The 20,362-nt window shown below is 41.3% G+C and overlaps 2 protein-coding genes across 2 annotated transcripts; one reads left to right on the forward strand and one right to left on the reverse strand.

Annotated features, from left to right (window-relative positions):
* The first annotated feature begins 1,562 nt into the window (after positions 1 to 1,562).
* Positions 1,563 to 4,597, forward strand: UBD (ubiquitin D). The gene is given in 2 exon segments (XM_023191597.2): positions 1,563 to 1,589; positions 4,127 to 4,597. Coding segments are annotated over 2 exon segments (498 nt in total).
* A 1,715-nt stretch (positions 4,598 to 6,312) lies between these two features.
* Positions 6,313 to 7,637, reverse strand: LOC111525930 (putative olfactory receptor 2I1). Its single transcript, XM_023191596.2, has 2 exons — positions 7,618 to 7,637; positions 6,313 to 7,243 (listed from the first exon to the last, which is right to left on the reverse strand). The coding sequence occupies exons 1-2, from the start codon at positions 7,635 to 7,637 to the stop codon at positions 6,313 to 6,315; spliced, it is 951 nt and encodes a 316-aa protein (XP_023047364.2).
* Positions 7,638 to 20,362: the final 12,725 nt, after the last annotated feature.

Consider the following 20,362-nt stretch of genomic DNA (forward strand, 5'->3'; position numbering starts at 1 on the left):
GAACCTCCTAGAATAAGATGGGGTCATTTGCGATCTGTCAGTGAGTGAAGGTACAGTAAATGCCTCTGCAAACAGAGATGATAACTTGGCATTTTAAAGAGCTTCCTACTTTGAAAAGATTTGAAGCCCTTGAAAACATACTTTTAGGCTGGACACGGTGGCTCACATCTGTAATCCCAGCACTTTGGGAGGCCAAGGCGGGCAGGTTGCCTGAGATCAGGAGTTCGAGACCAGCTTGGACAGCATGGTGAAACCATGTCTCTACTAAAAATACAAAAATTAGCAGGTGCCTATTATCCCAGCTACTTGGGAAGCTGAGCCAGAAGAATCACTTGAAGTTGGGAGGCGGAGGTTGCAGTGAGCTGAGATTGCACCATTGCACTCCAGCCTGGGCAACAGAGTGAGACTCCATTGCAAAAAAAAAAAAAAAAAAAAAAAAGCTTTTAAAAACTGGTTCCATGGCAATGCCCCGAGAGTTTGGGAGAGAGCAGTAGTTAATTTGGGATATGAGGAGGATCAGAGTGATGGAGTAAATTTCCCGGGGACAGGCACACCTTTCTTGTCTCCATCTAAGTCTCAAGGGCGAGGGAGAGAGCGGCACCTTTAGGTTTGTCTGAGATCACAGTGGTGATGTGCATCCAGGAGTAAAGGTAGAGAAATAGAGGTGCCGCAGCGTGAGAGTGGATGTTGATTGCTTTGTGTGTTGAAGAGGGGAGTCAGCATTTAATTGTTGGCTTAGGATTGTTCTCAAGTAGTGGATTTGGTTTGCAGGTTCTGGGACAGGGTAGGAAGTATGTTGGAGAGCTCAAGACCCAGAAATCCAATGTTATTTTGCAAAGGGAATTTTACAAGCAAAGTTTTCTGAGCCTGGAAGACACTTAGGAATCTTTTCCAGTCATCTCATTTTATAGACTGGGAAACCAACATCTGAGGAGATGAATGGATTTGCCCAAGGTAATGTAGCAAGTGGCCCTCCTGGGACTCTACTCGTATCTCCTCTCAGTCTGAGGTTATTTCTCCTATGTCTTCTTAAGGCATGTTTTACACCTTCTGCCAGACTAGCCATGTCAGGCTCACAGTCACAGCACTCCACAAAATGCTGACTGCCATATCCTGCCTGGGTGCTCTAGTTCTTAGGAAGGCCCCTGAGTAATGGGGTGCTCTTAAAAGCAGCAGGAGAGGTTCAGCAAGCATTACAGGTCTTCACGCCAGTGAGGGCCCAGGCCACAGGATGGACAGTAATAAGCCAGGACTGGGAGAGGAGAGGTGGATTGTTAATCAGGGAAAAGTTTTCAACACAGAAAGACCATCCCATGTTTGGAATGAGGATTGCAAATAGATTGCCTGAGGGGAGAAGTACATAATCAGAAAGCATTCTTTGTTTATTAACTCCTGCCCAGCAAAAGTGAAAGAAAATTCACAGGAGCATGCAAGAACAAAGGGCACAGCAAAGCTGGACAAACACAGCAATCCAGGCAGGGGATTTCCAATTCAATGCTGGTATATAAGCTAGATGCAAAATCTTTTTTCTGTCTCTGGTTTCTGGCCCCTTGACTGCAAAGATGGCTCCTAATGCTTCCTGCCTCAGTGTAAGTTGGGATTTGATAAATGGGATGGGGAAAGGAAAAGCACTTTCAAGAGTTGGGGAGAGATCTTAGAAACGGGAGATGGACAGTACTCAGGGCTCTGGGTGGCTGGGCAGGCATCCTTAAGGGGAAGAAGCTGGCATTGACATTTGCAGAATGGGAAGAGGGATTGTCTGAAGAGAAGCAGGTTATCTGGCTTCTGTGTTCTTTTTTAAATCAAACATTGGACTAGCTACTCTTAGGGATAAATGGTAGAAAAAAAAGTGGGGGTGAGCTTTGTGTTCCACAGGGCTGGTGAGATTTAAAATTATGGAAACATTTTTTAGGGTTCTTAAACTTAATCTTCTCTTTTCTCTCAAAGAGGAGCTTCACAAAACTCATTTATCTGAAGTTGTTAATGATCTAACACATCACATTATATAAGAAAATATGCACTATGGAGAGAACCTGGAATTAAGGCAATGCTTAACACAGATCCTCCAGTGAAAAAATGTCTGCAATATCTAGATTGGGAAAATATTTCTGAAAGGAGTATGAGGGAGGTCTTCTCAGGCTTTCAAGTAGCCATTGGGAGTGAGTTTTCCAGTCTTTTAGGATTTTCCAGCTATTGAAGTAAGACTTAGACATAGTCCCTACCTTCTGTGAGTGAGGCCCTAGTCTAATCAAAGGAGATCGTATTCTGTATTAGGTAGATATAAAAACACAAGAAATATAAATTAACAAGAAACACTGAATATAGTGTCACTGTAATATGTAAGTTATTATTATAAAGCAGTGGGATATTTGAAAAGAAACTAACAGTTCAGTGATTATGTGTCCTACCCAGGATTTCCTTCTGAAGTATTGACAGAGGGTATCCTATTGCTGTATCTTATGAGGCTGTCATATTTTAGAAATTCTCTTTGACAGTTGTTTTTAGAGTCTGGTGTACATCTTTTGAAGCTCTGTATTTACTTTTTGACATTTGACAAACTTTGTCTGGATAGGAGAGGCAGGTAAATAAGGTAGAAAATCTTTAATTACATCTCGAGATGAATAAAAGGTATGCTTTTTACATCTATTGAAATGCACAGAAAAGCGAAATAAAAAATTGTCAACTAAAAAACATCACACAATTTATAAATTTAGAAAGGAGACTTTATTTCTTATGAAGGGTTATAGTCTGCAAGGTAGCCATTCTGACAAGCTGGGAAGCTCAGCTTCTGGTTGAAAACCAAAAGCAAGCTTTGTAGGAGGAAAGTGACATAGGAATTTATGCTGAAGGGGTTTGCTAGGTATACATATCCAATAGGTTATGGCAGAGGCAATGAATATTCATGAAGGTGGTCCTAATGCATGCATGTTGAATAAGCTTGCATGTTACATACCACCCATGGTCACTCTGAGGTGGAGACTAAACATTTAATTGCATTACAGTTAGGCCTTATACATGAAAAGGTGAAGCAGGGACACAAAGGCATTCAAATGTGCAGCTTCTATAAACTAACCAGAACCAGTCCATAGTCAGTGGTCTCTTATCAGGAGAAAATTACTGAAATTGGTCATTTATCCAACTAAAACTGTAGTTATGGCTTGAGAAACAGGGGGTCAGTTAGCATGTGGATGAGCTGTAATTGTTTTAGTATTGTTCCTCTCGAGGCCAGCGCTTGTTTAGCTGCTAGAGAAAAAAGAAAAATACTTTGTGACAGTTAGAACATAGTTTATTCTTTAAGTGTAGGGATGCATGACTTAACTCTTGCCTATTATAGCCTTAGGTCTTGTTTAAAATTTGCCACAAAAATCTCATTGCCACCAATAATCCATTCTTTCAGTCTTATAATCTCTAACGTTGCTGGTCAGTTGTGTCTAAACGGCAAAAGGGAGAAGATATAATGAGGCATGTCCAGGCTCCTGTTTCATCATGACTGAGGTATTTTATTTATTTATCTTTTTGAGACAGAGTCTCACTCTGTTGCCCCAGCTGGAGTGCAGTGGTGCCATCTCCACTTACTGCAACCTCTGCCTTCTGGGTTCAAATGATTCTCATGCCTCAGCCTCCTGAGTAGCTGGGATTACAGGGACTCAACACCACGCCTGGCTAATTCTTGTATTTTTAGTAGAGATGAGGTTTCACCAAGTTGGCCAGGCTGTTCTCAAACTCCCAGCCTCAAGTGATCAGCTTGCCTCAGCTTCCCAAAGTTCTGGGATTACAGGTATAAGCCACTGCCCTTGGCCCAATGACTAAGTTCTTAAAATTTCTCTAGGGTCCCCCTGAGCAAGAGAGGGTCTGTTCAGTTGGTTGGGGGCTCAGGATTTTATTTTTCATTCTCAAGATTGAAAAAAAAGATGTGATTACAAAGGAATGGGACAAATTTTCTTATTTGTGTTGCAACTTGGTAATTCCAAAGGAGAAGTTCCAAGAAAGAGAGGGACACTGGCTACTGAACAGGAGCTAGAGGACCAGATAGACAGTGGAAGGGTGGAAGCCATTGTGGTGGGGAGCAGAAATGTAAAGTGAGGCAGGCATCCTAGGCAACTGTCGTGTGGCTTTCACTTCCCAGGTGCATGTTCATTCCAAGAAATGGGATTTAATGACCTTTGATGCCAACCCATATGACAGCGTGAAAAAAATCAGTGAACACGTCCGGTCTAAGACCAAGGTTCCTGTGCAGGACCAGGTTCTTTTGCTGGGCTCCAAGATCCTAGAGCCACAGAGAAGGCTCTCATCTTATGGCATTGACAAGGAGGAGACCATCCACCTTACCCTGAAAGTGGTGAAGCCCAATGATGAGGAGCTGCCCTTGTATCTTGTGGAGTCAGGTGATGAGGGGCAGAGGCACCTCCTCCAGGTGTGAAGGTCCAGCTCAGTGGCACAAGTGAATGCAATGATCGAGACCAAGACGGGTATAACCCCTGAGACCCAGATTGTGAATTGCAATGGAAAGAGACTGGAAGATGGGAAGATGATGGCAGATTATGGAATCAGAAAGGGCAACTTACTCTTCCTGACATCTTATTGTATTGCAGGGTGACCACCCTGGGGATGGGGTGCTGGCAAGGGCTTATTTCTTTTAATCTCTTAATCAACAACCACATCCTTTGATGATTTCCCAAAATGAATGAGAATGAGATGAGTAGAGTAAGATTTGGTTGGGATGGGTAGGGTGAAGAATATTGTCCAGCTCTATGTTTCTTTGATTCTAACACAATTAATTAAGTGGCAGGATTTTTAATAGTGTATTACTAAGACTAGTAAATAAAATTTTAAGGCAAAATAGAGCATTCAAAGCCAGCTTGCAATTTAATTCTTTCTTGATATACCTTGTTATTTATGGAAAAACTCCTATCTCCTTTCATTTTTGACAAGAGAGTAAGTTTTAGGTTGGGATCCATGTTCTACTGATGTCTGTATTTCTGTCTTTGTTAAGCCCAGTGCTTTATTTATATCACTCAATAATGGCTGAACCAAATTGAATTTCTACTTACAGAGCATAGTGAAATGATTTATTTTAAAATGAATTAGTTGCTCTGACATGATCATAATCAAATTTCTAAACATTTTAGAAACTAAATTGAGCTCCTTTCCCCCTCTTCTCCTTTAAGGCTATTTGGTATGAAATGAAGTCCGGCACCATGCCCCCTCCTATTCTCTATGTCCCACATCCAACTAAAATAGTCATTATTTATGGGGATGATGGTGGGCAAGGAAAGGTATTTTCCACCGGAATCTAGTGATTGCGTGTAACTAGTGGGGGTTCCTAGGGGTAGATGAACACTGGGAGAGAACAAACTTTCTGAAGCTGGGGGCCTGTGGACCACCCTCTCTCCTACCTGCCGTAGGGTCTAGCAGGTCTTCTGCATGATGAAGGTGCCAGTCTGGGTGAGGGTGGGTGAGGAGCTGGCTTCTGGGTTGACCTCAATATTCTGCTCAGGTTCTGTTGATTGAGCATTTTTCTCTCTGCTTTTTTTTCATGAGTAGATCCCTGTTCCTGTCTTGAGAACTTGAGTCCCTTCCTCCATCTTCCTCCCTCCATTTACTCCTCTTTCTGACTCTCTTTCTTGCTCTCTCTCTCTCTCATGTCCCACTATTGATCACCTGTGAGTTTTTTTCACAGCCTGAGACATGCCCGCCTTCTTCCACACTCGTCCTAGTTCCTCGTTTCTTTAAAACTTGTTCAAGAACCAACTCCTGCAGAAGGGTTTCCCATCTTGACCCCACTCAGCAAAATTCACCACCACGTATGGGCTTTCCTCATCACACTTATGGGTGAAATGCCCCGGGGAGGGCACTGGTCCCCTGGCAAGGTCTGCACTAGGTTGGACTGGTTTCCGAGAAGACAGTCCATGGCCTCTTTTTCTGGATGACCCTCTCCGGCAGAGTAGGGACTATGATTTTCTTGTCAACTTGAGACTTCTGATGGCAGAGACCAAGAGGTCTTCTATGGTCTTCCATCAGATAGGGAGGAAGCTAAAGGCAGTCATCATCACGTCCACTATCTTACCTGCACGTGGAGTCGTGAGGGGTAGGTTTTCCTTCCCTAAACCTGTGTATATAGAGGATTTAGGAATTTTCCCTCAAGAACTAAACATTCCACACGGGAGGAAAACATTTCCCCCATTGGACTCCTTAGGACAAATCTTGCAGATTATCATACAAAAATGAACAGTCTGAAGTCTAAACTGACTCACTAATGGGTATTTCCATCCTTGGGTTCTGGCTTAATACTTTCTCCCCTCCCCAACCTACTCACTGTACAGCCTGGCCTCTCCCCAGACTCCACAGCAGCCTCCTCGCCGCCCCCTTCACTTCCTTATTCCTGAGGGTGTAGATGAGCGGGTTGAGAGCGGGTGTGACCACGGTGTAGAAGAGCGATACGAACTTGCCCCGTGCCTGGTTGTAGCGCTGCGCGGGCTGCAGGTAGGTGTAGATGGCCGAGCCGTAGAACAGGCAGACCGCTGTCAGGTGGGACCCACACGTGCCCACCGCCCTCCTCCGGCCTCCGCTGGACCGCATGCAACAGACAGCTCGGGCCACGGCACCATAGGAGGCCAGGATGACAGCAGACGGCAGCAGCAGGATGACCACGCGGGCGGCGAACATCTGGTTCTCGGTGGTGTCTCCGTCGCCTCCGCAGGCCAGCTTGAGCAACGCCGGCAGCTCACAGATGAAGTGGTCCAGCAGGCGGGGCCCGCACAGCGGCCGCTCAGCCAGGAGCGCGGTTTGCGCAACGGAGTTGGTGAGGCCGCCTAGCCAGGAGGCGCTGGCCAGCGCGCGGCATAGGCGCGCGGAGGCGAGCCCAGCGTAGCGCAGCGGCAGGCACACTGCGGCCGCGCGGTCCAGCGCCATCACCGCCAGGAGGACGCACTCGGCCGAACCCAGAGCCAGCGATGCGCACAGCTGGGCCGTGCAGTGGCTGCGCGGCAGCCAGAGCGCTGGTCTGCGCAGGTTGGCCAGCAGGGGCGGCACCACGCTCGTGGTGAAGCCCGCGTCCACCAAGGCCAGGTGGCAGAGGAAGTAGTACATGGGCGTGTGCAGGCGCGGGTCGCGCACCGCCAGCAGCACCAGCACCGAGTTGCCGGTCAAGGTCAGGAGGTAGCAGAGGAGGACAAGGGCGAAGAGGACCGGCTGCAGGGAGGGCCAGTCGGAGAAACGCAGCAGGAGGAAGCGCTCCTCTGTGCTGTAGTTGGCCTAAAGGAGGAAAACTCCCAGAATGTTTGGAAGGTCGAAATAAAAAAGGGTGACTACCCCCTTATAAGCAAAGGAAAAACCTTGGAGTGTGGGACTGGGTTGGGCGAAGGAATGGAAACATATACAAGGTTACTTTGTGGATTGTAATCCCGTTTACAGATGAGATTACTTAATAATAATCCCCCTAAGAATAAGAGCAACACTCCAAGCTTGGCCTGGCCAACATTCGGTAGGCAGAATGATCACCTCCCTTGTTTCAGGTACTCTATGTTTGTTTATGCAACTGTTCATGTAAAAATGGAGACCAGGCCAGAAGTACCCTTGAGCTGGCAGAGCCAGTTGGGCCTCCTAAGTAACATTAACCTTGTTTGATTCGCAAGCATGTCTGAAACTTTATTTGTGCTATTTCTTGTAAATGCCTATATTAAAGAAACATAGAACTTAAGCTCAACCAATCAGAAGCAGCCAACAAAAACATAATTATATAACTAGGACTTCCTCATGGGATAGACCAAATAAGGCAACTGTATAACTGTAACCAATGAAATATTATCTTTGCTTTTACCTGTTTGTCCTAAAAAGCCTCCTACTCATGTCCTAGAAAGCTTCTCCACAGAGAGATCTGTGGAGCTCCCTAGTCACTTCTGGCTTGGAGCTGCCCAATTCAGGAATCACTGCTCAAATAAACTCTTAAATATTTTATTGGGCCTTAGTTTACTTTCTAACACAACCCATTATACTGCTGATTACCGATTTTTAATTTGTTGTGAATAGAGACCACTCCCAACGTCTATGCCCCTCCCACTGAGGGGAGATCAGCACATGCATACTAGCCTTTAAATCAGGAATCAGTTGGGTAGAAAAAAAGAACACTTTCTGGTAGACCAGAAGTCAGGACATCTTGGTTTTTACCTAGCATACTCCCTTTAGCCAGTTATGTGATATGGGGATATCTTCATTTCCCTCTGTCTCAGTTTTCTCATGTGTAAATCAAGGAGTTTGAACTAGATGACATCTAAGTTTCCTGTCCAAACTCCTTCACTTTAGTATCAAATATTGATCAAATAAATAAAAAATAAAAAGAGAACCCCAGGGAACAAAAGGAACCTCATTCTCCAAAGGGTCTTGTTGAACCAAGCGTCTTAATGGTACAGAAACATATGGTTTATGTGATGGATGAAAGTTTATGTGATGGATAGAAATGTTTCTGCTGCATGACTCCTGACATAAATTATTGTGTAGATAACTTATTTTACACATCATATTCACTTCTCTTAATTACAAAAGCACAGTAACCTAATTTTTCATTTTTCAGGGGGAAAAACACTGTTCCCTACCAAAGCATCCTGTTTGATTGTATGTTTCACTCATTTATCCTCACTGGGCAGAACAAGCATTAATGTTGTGATTAAGAACCAGGGTTTAGCAGCCAGACTGCCTGGGTTTGAGTCCTGGCTCTGCCATTTTCTAGCTGAACAACCTTGGGCATGTTACTTAGCCTCTCTCTGCCTCGGTTTCCTCATATGAAAATAGAAATATGTTAAGTGGGCTAAATATGAAAAGCTGTTAGAGCAATGCCTGGCACATAGCAGTTGTTAACTATTGTCATCCTTTAATAAATGCTAACTGTTGTCATATCTTTTTCCCAAATTAAGAAACAGGTTTTTAAGGGGTTCTTTTGCTAGGCAATGATATAACTGCTATGAACATTTACAGCTCTTTTCATTTATTAAGTCTAATCTTTACTCACTTGAAAATTAGGCAGTAGCCTTATTTTATAGAGTGTGTTAGGAGAGTAATTGAAGTTAAATTACTTGCCCAAGGCCACATCATTTGTAAATGCTTAATAGGTTTTCCGCTTATATTTGACTAACTTCAAGGTCTTTCCCTGTTTGATCAACCAGGCTCCACTGTGCTAGAAACTGTGGAGTATAAAAGGACATGCAAAATCTGACCTACATTTAGAGATAATTTTATAATTTGGGGTCATATCAGAGATGAATAAAGTAGGGGAGGTGACATTCAGGCTTACAGACCTATGGTGGCTAGAGATGTTGAGTTACAAAGGGTCAAATTCTTTAATGCGGTGATTAGACGGACACTCAACAGTTTAGCCAGGCAAGCTCTAAACCATTCCTCTTCAAATATGCCACACCATGAAAACAGGCACACAATAATAAAACTGCACAGATAACATTCTTGTTACATGTATGCACAAATTCCCCAAAACATAGGCATGTGTGTACCTGTAAACATAAACCCATCATCTCCCTCATACATCTAGAAGACAAATCTGTTGTGAAATATATAATATAATGTGTCATCAAACTTCACTTGGTATTTCAGAATGTGCCTTTCGGCACAAGACCATTTTGCTGTAAGGCACTGTAATACCCAACTTACCTTCATGACTAATCTTTGGCACTAATGTTTACACCTTGAGTTTCCAGATGATAGGTTGGTCTCTTGCTCCTGCTCTGGATTCTCTGGATTTGAAATGGCAGTTGGGAGGATTTAATAAAAGATGAAATTGCATGGCTGTGTTGATTTCTGGAATGGGTGCCTGAGATCAGAGCCAGGTATCTCAGGAAGAGGATAAGGGGTGGGTGTCATCGTGCTTGTAAATAGGGGAATAAAAAGAACTGATAAGAAAGAATCTATGTTTGTGAAATTTCAGGATCTAGGCAGAGGTGGTGATGTCTGTTCCTGGAGAACCTTGTAATGGGGTACAGACTAGACAAGGACCTGGGCCTTGTGCTGGTAGCAAATCAGCATTAGCTGGTGGTGGTAGCAAAATCCCTCCTGGATCTAAAGGACAGAGTTAGAAGGAGGAAGCATGCTGATGAGTGCTCTCACTAGGGAAGAAACAGGGGAATCAAAGTTCCCTGTTATTTAGGAGAGAGGATGGAGCTCTGGGGAATCAATGTTCCACTCGCATCATTAGTACTTTGCATGAAGGTGTCCGGAGAGGAGTCCCCAAGAGTGGGGAAGAGGAAATTCTGGAGGGAAAGTCCCTTTAGGGTAGTGTGTCTCTGGCAGTGTATGAAGGCCAAAGGCAGCACAATTCCCTCTCATGATCGTTTCTACTATTCAATTGGAACTGGTTTAGAATTTCATTCTCTGATGGAGTGACCTTAAGCTAATTGTTTAACTTCAGTGGTTCTCAGTGTCATCGTCTGTAAAACAAGGAAAATAACCGGTTCTGTCAGGAATTTTGTAGATTTGTTGAAGTCATTCTCAGTTTTGAATGTAGCTTTTACTGTTGTGTCATCAGCTTTGCTCCAAAGCCCGCCTCCTCGCTTGTGGCTGTCACCATTCTCGTTCCCTGTGCTCCTCCTTCATCCTTGAAGATTTTTGTCCCTGATCCCCTCTCACTCTCTCCAGAACTGTGATGAATCTCGGTGAATTCAGTATCCTCATAGATTATCTTTCTATACTCTCTTCTCAGTTTCTTCCTCAGTGAGAGATCTGCAAATTCATCGTGGCCCCTCACGTCCCTTGTATCTTCACTCCTCTGTCAAGCTTAGACTGTCTGGTCAATCACTGTTACTCCTTTGCATACTCTCAATGTTACTGCCCTTTTCACTTGTTAGACTCTTTTGGCTAAATTGCTTTCCTATTTAAATCCAACTATAATCCTACTCTCTCCCTGTATTTGTTCAGCTGACTGTGGCTGAAGAAAAGCCCATAGCCACGCTGAGAGGTTTCACTTTACATTCATGACCATTACTTTAAGAGGAAGGGTCTAATGTCATGGATAATCATATTTCCCTAGTCCACTCACTTTCCCCTCTCCTATGTAACTCATGCATACTTTCTGGTCTCTCCTTAAATCCCCAATACTCCTCTCTCTCAAATAATATCATCTTTCTCAGATAAATATTTTGCTTCATTTTTTACTGAAAAAATGTAAGGCAATCAAAAGAAGTTCTTAGCAACCCATCTGTTCACCTACTTACATCTGTGCTCACATATAGGACTCTACATTTTCTTCTGATACTGCTAGGAATATACTATTTTGCATCTGTCTGATGTCAGTACCTCCACTTGCCCACTATATTCCATCCCTTTCCACTTATTCAGGGATATTACTCTAGTCTTTCCCCTTTTTCCTGTAGTATAATTTGCCCTTCCAGTGGACCATCCCTATCCATACATAAACATACTTTGATTTCACTCATTAAAAAATAATCTTCTCTTGACTTCACTTCCCCCTAGCTACCATCCAGGTCCTTGAATTCTCTTTTGGGTTGGCTCCAACAAGGCTTCTGCACTGGAAATCTTTCATCGAAGGTCACAGACTGACCTCCACATTGATATAGTAGTATTCAGTCCTCATGTTACTTGACCAGTTAGAAGCTTTTCAATAGAGTGGACTTAGCTTTCCTTTTTGGAACATACCTTTCACTTCTGCTATGGACTGAATTGTGTCCCCCCTCAAAATTCATACGTTGAAGATCTAATCATCAATATGATGGTATTTGAAATGGACATTTTAGGAGGTAATTATGAGGTTAAATGAGGTCACAAAGGTGAGGGCCTAATAGGATTCGTTTCCTTATAAAATAGGAGGAAAGAGAGTAAGAGCATGGGAAAGGCCTTGTGAGGAGGCAGCAAGTAGGCAGTTGTCTGCAAGCCAGGAGGAGAGCCATCACCAGGAACAAAAGCAGTCAACATCTTGATCTTGAACTTCCCAGCCTCCAGCACTGTGAAAAATAAACTTCTGTTGTTCAAGCCACCCAGTTTATGGTATTTTGTTATAGCAGTCTGAGCTGACTGACAGCTTCAAAAGCACCAAAGTCTTCCAGCTGTTCCTTCTGAATCTCCGTTATTGGTTTCTCCTCCTCTCCCTGCTGTGCCCAGGGTTCCGTCCTCTTTCCTTTTTTACATGCACTTCCCTCATCCAGTCTTAGACGTTGTACACCATCTACATACTGATGACTCCTAAATTTATACTTCCAACCTGGATTTTTCTTCTAACCTTCAGATTCCTATGTCCAATTGTCTACCCACCAGCAGCATTTTGGTGTCTAATACACATCCCAGGTTTAACGTGCTATAAACTGAACTCCTTACTACCCACCCTCTCCCCCACAATGTGCTTCTTCTGTAGCCTTGCTCATCTCCCATCATGAAAATTCATTCTTCTAGTTTCTCAGAAAAAATCTTGTGATACTGACTCTTCTTCATCTCACCCACATATAATCTATCCACAAATTCTATTGGCTCTACCTGCAAAAATATGTGGTGAATCTGACAAGTTGTTATCACTGTTAGGACCACCACTCTGGTCTGTCCTTGTAATCATCATCTCTTGCTTGGATGATTGAAATAATCCTCTGGTTCTTCCCTTAACCTTTAGTATATTCTCAACATGGAAGCCAGAGTAACCCACTTAAAACACAACTCAGATCATACCACTTCTTGTCTCAAAATCTTCCAACAGTTTCTGTCTTACAGAAAGAAAGAAAAAGCCTAGTCACAAGACCTAAAGATCAGTGCTCTCCACCTCAGTACTACTGATGATTTTGACTGGATTATCGGATCATCCTTTTTGGGAGTGCTGTCCTGTGCATTGTAGGATGTTTAGCACCATCCCAGGGCTCTACCCACTAGGTGACAATAGTGTCTCTTCTCCAATTGTGACAATCAAAACCAGCTCCAGACATTGCCAAATGTCCCAGTGGGAGGCATAATCATCCATGGAGAGAACTGCTGCTTGACTTCGTCAGATCCCTCTGACCTCATTGCCGTCTTTCCTGATAAGTCACTCTACTCCAGTCACACTGGCCTCCTTGCTGTTCCCACATTCACAACAGTGCTGCTCCTACCCCAGGGCCTTTGCTCTTGCTCTTCTTCATACACGGAATGCTTTTCCCTCAGACTACTTGCTTCTGGACTACTTTACTTATTTCCTTTGGAAAATTTACCTAAGTGTCAGCTTCTTAGTGAAAGTCCCTCTGGCCATGCTATCTGAGATTCTGAGATACAAACTTCTTCCCTCACTATTCCTAGTCCCTTCCTTGCTTATTACTTTCTCATTAGGAGTTATCGTTATCTAACATATCAATGATTCCATTGTTTTTCTTATTTAAATAATCAGTAAAATGATTTTGTCTCTCATTAAAGTCTAAGCTAATTGAGAGTAAGGATTTTGGTCCTTTTTTTTTTTCTTCTTCTGTTTCATTTACTGCTGTATCTCTAATGCCTAGAACATTCCCTAGTACACAGCAAATGAATTTGTGGAATGAATGACTGAAAGAAAGGATCCAAAGTGCCTCATGCCCCATGGTAAGCACTCCCTGAGTAGTGGTGTTTATTATTTTATCGAGCAGTTGCTTTTTATGAAGCATGATGTTTGGGACTGGAGTTACAAAAAAACACAATAAAAGGGCCTGACCATAGAAGTTTGTATTCCGTCTGAGAACGCATGTTAAATTCCTTAAAACCAAAGCAAGATACTACTTTAAAATGCACTTAGGGCACAAGTCAGTAAACAACCAAGGAAAGGCAAGTGAGTGCTGTGAGGATCGAAGATGGGACATGCATTACCAGTAGGAGAAGTGGGGAGGGCTTTTCAGAGGAGATGCAGGGACTTCATCTCACCATGACAGGCTCCCATTAAAGTCCAGGAGAGCTAATTCGAACAAAGATATTGGTGTGGAAATGTGCATGGCAGATATGGTGTCCATGATAAAAGGCCAGCATTCAATGCATCTTAAACTGTGTTTGGGGCATAGTGAAGACAACTTGAATAATATAATAACGCACAGAAGACTTCCCATGGTCCTTTCCTTTCCTTTTCCCTCAGGATCTTTTCAGTTTTTTTATTTGCCTTGAAGTTAACCTAAATGTCTCCTGCCTCAGTAAGAGGGATGGGCAGTGGCTCAACGGATGTAATTACCTCCTGTACTCCTCTCTAGTTAAAGCTGACAATGGAGACTTCCAACAATCCAGCCCCAAGTTTTTAGGCCCAGTGGGTGTTCCGCTTCTCTTCATGTAAATGACACTACTGGTCAGGTTGGGTGACTGCCCATGATTTTCTGTCTCACGTCTTTGCACTTTCATTTGTTTTTGCTTCAGTAAAAGGCCCTTCTTGTTCTCTCTGCTCTATCTTAGCCCTCTTCCACTCTCAAGGCTCAGCACAAGCTCCACCTCCTCCAGGAAGCCTTCCCAAGCCCCCTGTCACTTCCCAGACCCCTTATAGTTTCCATGAGCATGCATGACCTTTCTCACACATTGTTCTTCATTTTTGCTTCAAAAGTCATTTTCTGACTTTTGGAAGTCAAAAATAAAGTAATATATAAATAACCCTTTCTGTCAGGAAATAAAGTAATAAAGTAATATTCTGAAATGAAGTAATAAAGTAACATATACTGAAATAAAGTAATATGTACTGATTATAAAGTAATAAAATCAAATAAAGTAATTTATACTGAAATAAAGTAACATATTGATTATGGAATAATCTGAAATAACGTAATATCTACTGATTATGGAGTAAAGTAGTATATACTGATTATGGAAAACTGGGAAATAAAGTTTCTGAAATAAAGTAATATATACCGATTATGAAATAATAAATACTGAAATAAAGTAATATATACTGATTATGGAAAATTGGGAAATATAGACAAGTACATACAAGTTAAAAAGCCTATGCATAATACATTCAACAAATACTGTTATTAATCATCTTCAATCTTTTAATATATTCCCTTTCGCACCCCTTTCCTTCAACTTTTAACATAGCTGAGTGCATTATGGCTTCTGCAAATTTGTGTTTTCACCTTGCTTTGGCCATCTAATATTATAGTGACAGAATTTCTATGTTATTAAAGGTTCTTACAAAGAGAAAAATAATTTACATTTATTGATCATCTGCTAACAACTAGGCACTGTGGTATCTGCAAGATACATGTGCTGTCAATTGTGTAAATTTATTATAATTTTCTTATCTATTGCCTTTTCTTTAATATCTAGGCTATTTTAATTTTCTTAGAAAGTAATAAAAATAACACCTTAAGAGACAGAATTAGTTTTTTGTATTCTTATCTTTTTCTATAGGAAAGAGTGTTGGAAATAGATTGCATTAAATATGCCCTCAGAATTAGTGGAGTCTCTCTCTCTCTCTGTCTTTCTCCTTACTACCTAGCAATCATCTGTCTGTCTGTCATCTATCTGCATATCTATCTCTCTGGCAACAAAGCAGAAAGGGTGTATGCTTTGCAGATAGGAAGACCTGGGTGTGGATACTGGCCGTGATGCCTGGCTTTTAACAATGCATTTGAGGTCTGTAAGCATTAGTATCTTCATTTGTAATTTGAGTAGAATACCGGCTTTAATGCAAGTATTCTTTGCTGTGAGGATCAGATACAATGTATCAAAACCCCTGACACACAGTAGGAGCTCAGCAAATGGCAGCTTGTCAGAAGAGTTTTGTTTATATACACTTCTATCTGCCATGTACAGTGTACATGTTTCTCTGCCACTTTTCAGCTATTGCTAAATATTCTTATTCAAATAAAATATCTGCCCATTTATGAGTGAAAAATTAAATTATTATTATTTTTTAAAGTTACACTATATATATAGCTGTCTGCACCAAGTGTATGTAAAACACCATGCCTGTGGGCGCAGGGCCAGGCCTACCAACCTCTACTTGTAGCTGCTGTGTACCCGGTCATGCTCATCTTGTGCTGTTTTACCTCTTGATTACTAAGGATCAGCCACATAGGCTCCCTTTCTTTTTCTTAAACAAGGTAAACTCTTTGTATTGCTGTTTCTTCTTCCTGGAATACTTTCCCCTTCACTTGTCCAAGATTGGCACCTCGTCATCTTTGACAGCACATCTTAAGTAGGAGTAGGGGCTTAGGAGGTGATAATTAGAGGCCAGACAGAAAACTCATGGCAAGAAGGGAGGTGAGATACTGTGGATGGTGGGGAGTTATGTGGAGACCCCATGTACGCTCCCCAAGGAAAAGTGTTAGTTTGGGATTTGCTAAGCCCAGAGGGAGTTAGCATTAAATATTTGCCATTGAGAGTGGAAACTGGCCAAATCATAGTAAGTCATTTTATGTCCATTAACTTTCCTCCGTACCCATCTCCCTTCCACCTCCAAGTCTGAAGGAGATAGAGGCAATCCTAGTGAGTGGAGGAGTAGAATAGAGGCAGACACTTCTCTCAAATCCCACTACAGGAAGGTCCTAGTTAGGAAAAGGAAGAAATTCAGAATATTGACCTTTATAAAATTTTGGTCATTTTATTTACTTAAGTCGACTTTTGGGACAGAAGGTGACCAGAGTACATTTATTGTTTGAGTGGCCTGTCCAATATTTCGCCCAATGGGTTGGGAAGTGATCCACATGGTTGGTTTGCCCACATAGTTGGTGTGAGGGAATGAAGCACAGTTGTTTTCTTTTGGAATCCCACTCTCTGGAATTGTACTTGTTCAATGTACTGGTAATATTTGTTTGTTTATTCTCTTCCCAACTAGAAAGTGAACTCTAGAAGAGCAGACACAAAGTATATCTTGTTTATAGCTGTGTCCTCAGTGCCTGTACATTAGGATTGCTAATATTTCTTGTATCTGATTGCATTGAAAGTACTTTGTAAAATAGAGTGAGATTTTATTATACCTGATATATGTTTTGATATTTTAATAAACTTACATGAACATTATTAGGGTATAATTTACATACTAAACTGTATTGGATGTTCTGGAGAGGGTGGAGCAAGATGGCAAGATGGAAGCCTACACTGTCCCCACTAAGGGAATACCAAAGATTAACAACTAACTACACCCCAAAGCACCAACGTGAAAACCAAAAATGAGGTGAGCAATCACAGTACCTAGTTTAACTTCATATCACTGAAAGAGACATTGGAGAGGGCAGGAAAGACAGTCTTGAAGTGCCAACACCACCCATCTCCCAAGCATGGAGATTCTGTGCACTTGGGAGAGGGAGAGTGCAGAGACTGTCAGACTTTGCATTGAACTCAGTGCTACCCTATCACAGTGGAAAGCAGAGCCAGGCTGTACTCAGCTGACATCCACCCATGGATGGAGCATTTGGACCAGCCCTAGCTAGGGGGAAATTGCCCATCCTAGAGGTTGGAGTGTGAGTTCCTGCAAGCCTCGTCACCATAGGCAAGAGTGTTCTGGGGTCTTAAGTGACCTTGAAAGGCAGTCCAGGCCACAAAGACTGTAACTCCTACGTAAGTCCTGGTGCTGACCTGGGCTCACAGCCAGAGCACTGAGGGGGGCACACAATATAATGAGATAACAGCCAGAGTGGTGAAGGGAGTACTTGCACCATATGCAGAAAACTGAAACTGGACCCCTTCCTTACACCTCATACAAAAATTAACTAAAGATGGATTAAAGATTTAAACATAAGAACTAAAACCATAAAAACCCTAGGAGAAAATCTAGGCAATACTATTCAGAACATAGGCATGGGCAAAGACCTCATGACTAAAACACCAAAAGCAATAGCAACAAAAGCCAAAATTGACAAATGGGATCTAATTAAACTACAGAGCTTCTGCACAGCAAAAGAAACTATCATCAGAGTGAACAGGCAACCTACAGAATAGGAGAAAATTTTTGCAATCTACCCATCTGACAAAGGGCTAATATCCAGAATCTACAAAGAACTTAAACAAATTTACAAGAAAAAAACAACCCCATCAAAAAGTGGGTAAAGGATATGAACAGACACTTTTCAAAAGAAGACATTTATGCACCCAACAAACACATGGAAAAAAGCTCATTATCACTTGTCATTAGAGAAATGCAAATCAAAACCACAATGAGATATCATCTCACACCAATTAGAATGGTGATCATTAAAAAGTCAGGAAACAACAGATGCTGGAGAGGATGTGGAGAAATAAGAACACTTTTACACTGTTGGTGGGAGTGTAAACCATTGTTCAACCATTGTGGAAGACAGTGTGGCAATTCCTCAAGGATTTAGAATCAGAAATACCATTTGACCCAGCAATCCCATTACTGGGTATATACCCAAAGGATTACAAATCTTTCTACTGTAAGGACACATACACATGTATGTTTATTGCAGCATTATTCACAATAGTAAAGACTTGGAACCAACCCAAATGACCATGAATAATTGACTGGATAAAGAAAATGTGGCACATATACAGCATGGAATACTATGCAGCCATAAAAATGGATGAATTCATGTCCTTTGCAGGAACATGGATGAAGCTGGAAACCATCATTCTCAGCAAACTAACACAGGAACAGAAAACCAAACACCGCATGTTCTCACTCATAAGTGGGAGTTGAACAATGAGAAAACATAGACACAGGGAGGGGAACATCACACACCAGGGCCTGTCAGGGCGTAGGGGGCTAGGGTAGGGATAGCATTAGGAGAAATACCTAATGTAGATGACGGGTTGATGGGTGCAGCAAACCACCGTGGCACATGTATACCTATGTAACAAACATGCACATTCTGCACGTGTATCGCAGAACTTAAAGTATAATAATAAAATAAATTATAGTGTAGAGTTTTTATTGGTTCTCTTTTTGTTTGTTTGGTGTTTGTTTATGCAATCATTGTTAAGTTGTTGTCAGTTTGAAATAATTTAATTCAACCAGAGAATGCAACAATTCTAAATATATATGCAGCGAACACTGGATCATCCATATATATAAAGCAAATATTATTAGGACTAAAGAAAGAAATAGATATTAATACAATAATAGGAGGAGACCTCAATACTTTCAGTACTGGGCAGAACTTCTAGATAGAAAATCAATAAAGAAACTCCAGATTTAATCTGCACCGTAGAACAAATGGAAGTAATAGACATTTATAGGACATTTTATCCAATAGCTGCAGAATACACATTCTTTTTCTCAGCACATGGATCATTTTCAAGGATAGAATATATGTTGTCACAAAATGAGTCTTGAAATGTTTAAGGTATTTAATAATATCAAGCATCTTCTCTGACCGAAATGGAATAAAGCTAGAAATTAATAGCAAGAAGGATTTTGGAAACTATACAATCATATGGAAATTAAACAATATGCTCCTGATGAACAGTGGGTCAATGAAGAAATTAAAAAGCAAATGAAAAAATTCTTGAGGCAAATGATAATGGAAACACAACATACTAAACTTATAGGATACAGCAAAAGTAGTACTAAGAGGAAAATTTATAATGATAAGTGCCCACATTTCAAAAGAAGAAAACTTCAAATAACCTAATGATTAATCTGAAAGAACAAGGAAAGAAAGAGAAAAACAAACCCAAAATTAGTAGGAAAAAAAGGTCACAGCAGAAATAAATAAATGTGAAATGAGGAAAACAACACAAAAGATCAATGAAACAAAAAATTGGTTTTAGCAAATAAATAAAATTGACAACTCTTTAGCCAGAGTAAGAAAAAAGGAGAGAAGACCCAAATAAATACAATCAAGAGATGAGAAAGGAGACAGTACAATTGATAATGGACAAACTCAAACAATCATTAGTGGCTACTCTCAGCAACTGTATGCCAACAAATTGGAAAATCTAGAGGAAATGGAGAAATTCCTAGACACAAAAAACCTACTAAAATTCAACCATGAAGAAATCTAAAACCTGAAAATACCAATAACAAGTAATGAGATTGAAGCTCTAATAAAAAAAAAATCTCCCAGTAAAGCCCACGACCCAGTGGTTTCAAAGCTGAATCCAACGAAACATTAAAAGAAGACCTAATACAAATCCTACTTGAACTATTCTGAAAATAGAGGGTGAGAAAATACCTCCAAACTCACTCTATAAGGTCAGAATTAGTCTGATACCAAAATCACACAAAAACACATTAAAAAAAATTGCAGGCCAATATCTCTGATAAATATTGATGCAAAAATCCTCAACAAAATACTAGCACACTGAATTCAACAACACAGTAAAAGATCAGTCCACATAACCAAGTGGGATTTATCCCAGGGATGCAAGGATGGTTCAACATACACAAATCAATCAATGTGATACATCATATAAACAGAATAAAGGACAAAAACCATATGATCATTTCAATCAATGCTGAAAAAAATTTTGATAAAATTCAACATCC

The sequence above is a fragment of the Piliocolobus tephrosceles genome, chromosome 5 (genome assembly GCF_002776525.5).
Source record: "Piliocolobus tephrosceles isolate RC106 chromosome 5, ASM277652v3, whole genome shotgun sequence".
In the NCBI taxonomy this organism is placed as follows: domain Eukaryota; kingdom Metazoa; phylum Chordata; class Mammalia; order Primates; family Cercopithecidae; genus Piliocolobus; species Piliocolobus tephrosceles.

Bases quoted from the DNA above. Each gene is read 5' to 3' on its own strand.
- LOC111525930 (XM_023191596.2), bottom strand. From the start codon at position 7,637: ATGCTTGCGAATCAAACAAG. The intron at 7,244-7,617 runs GTTAATGTTACT...GGCCAACTACAG, and splicing joins ATGCTTGCGAATCAAACAAG to CACAGAGGAGCGCTTCCTCC.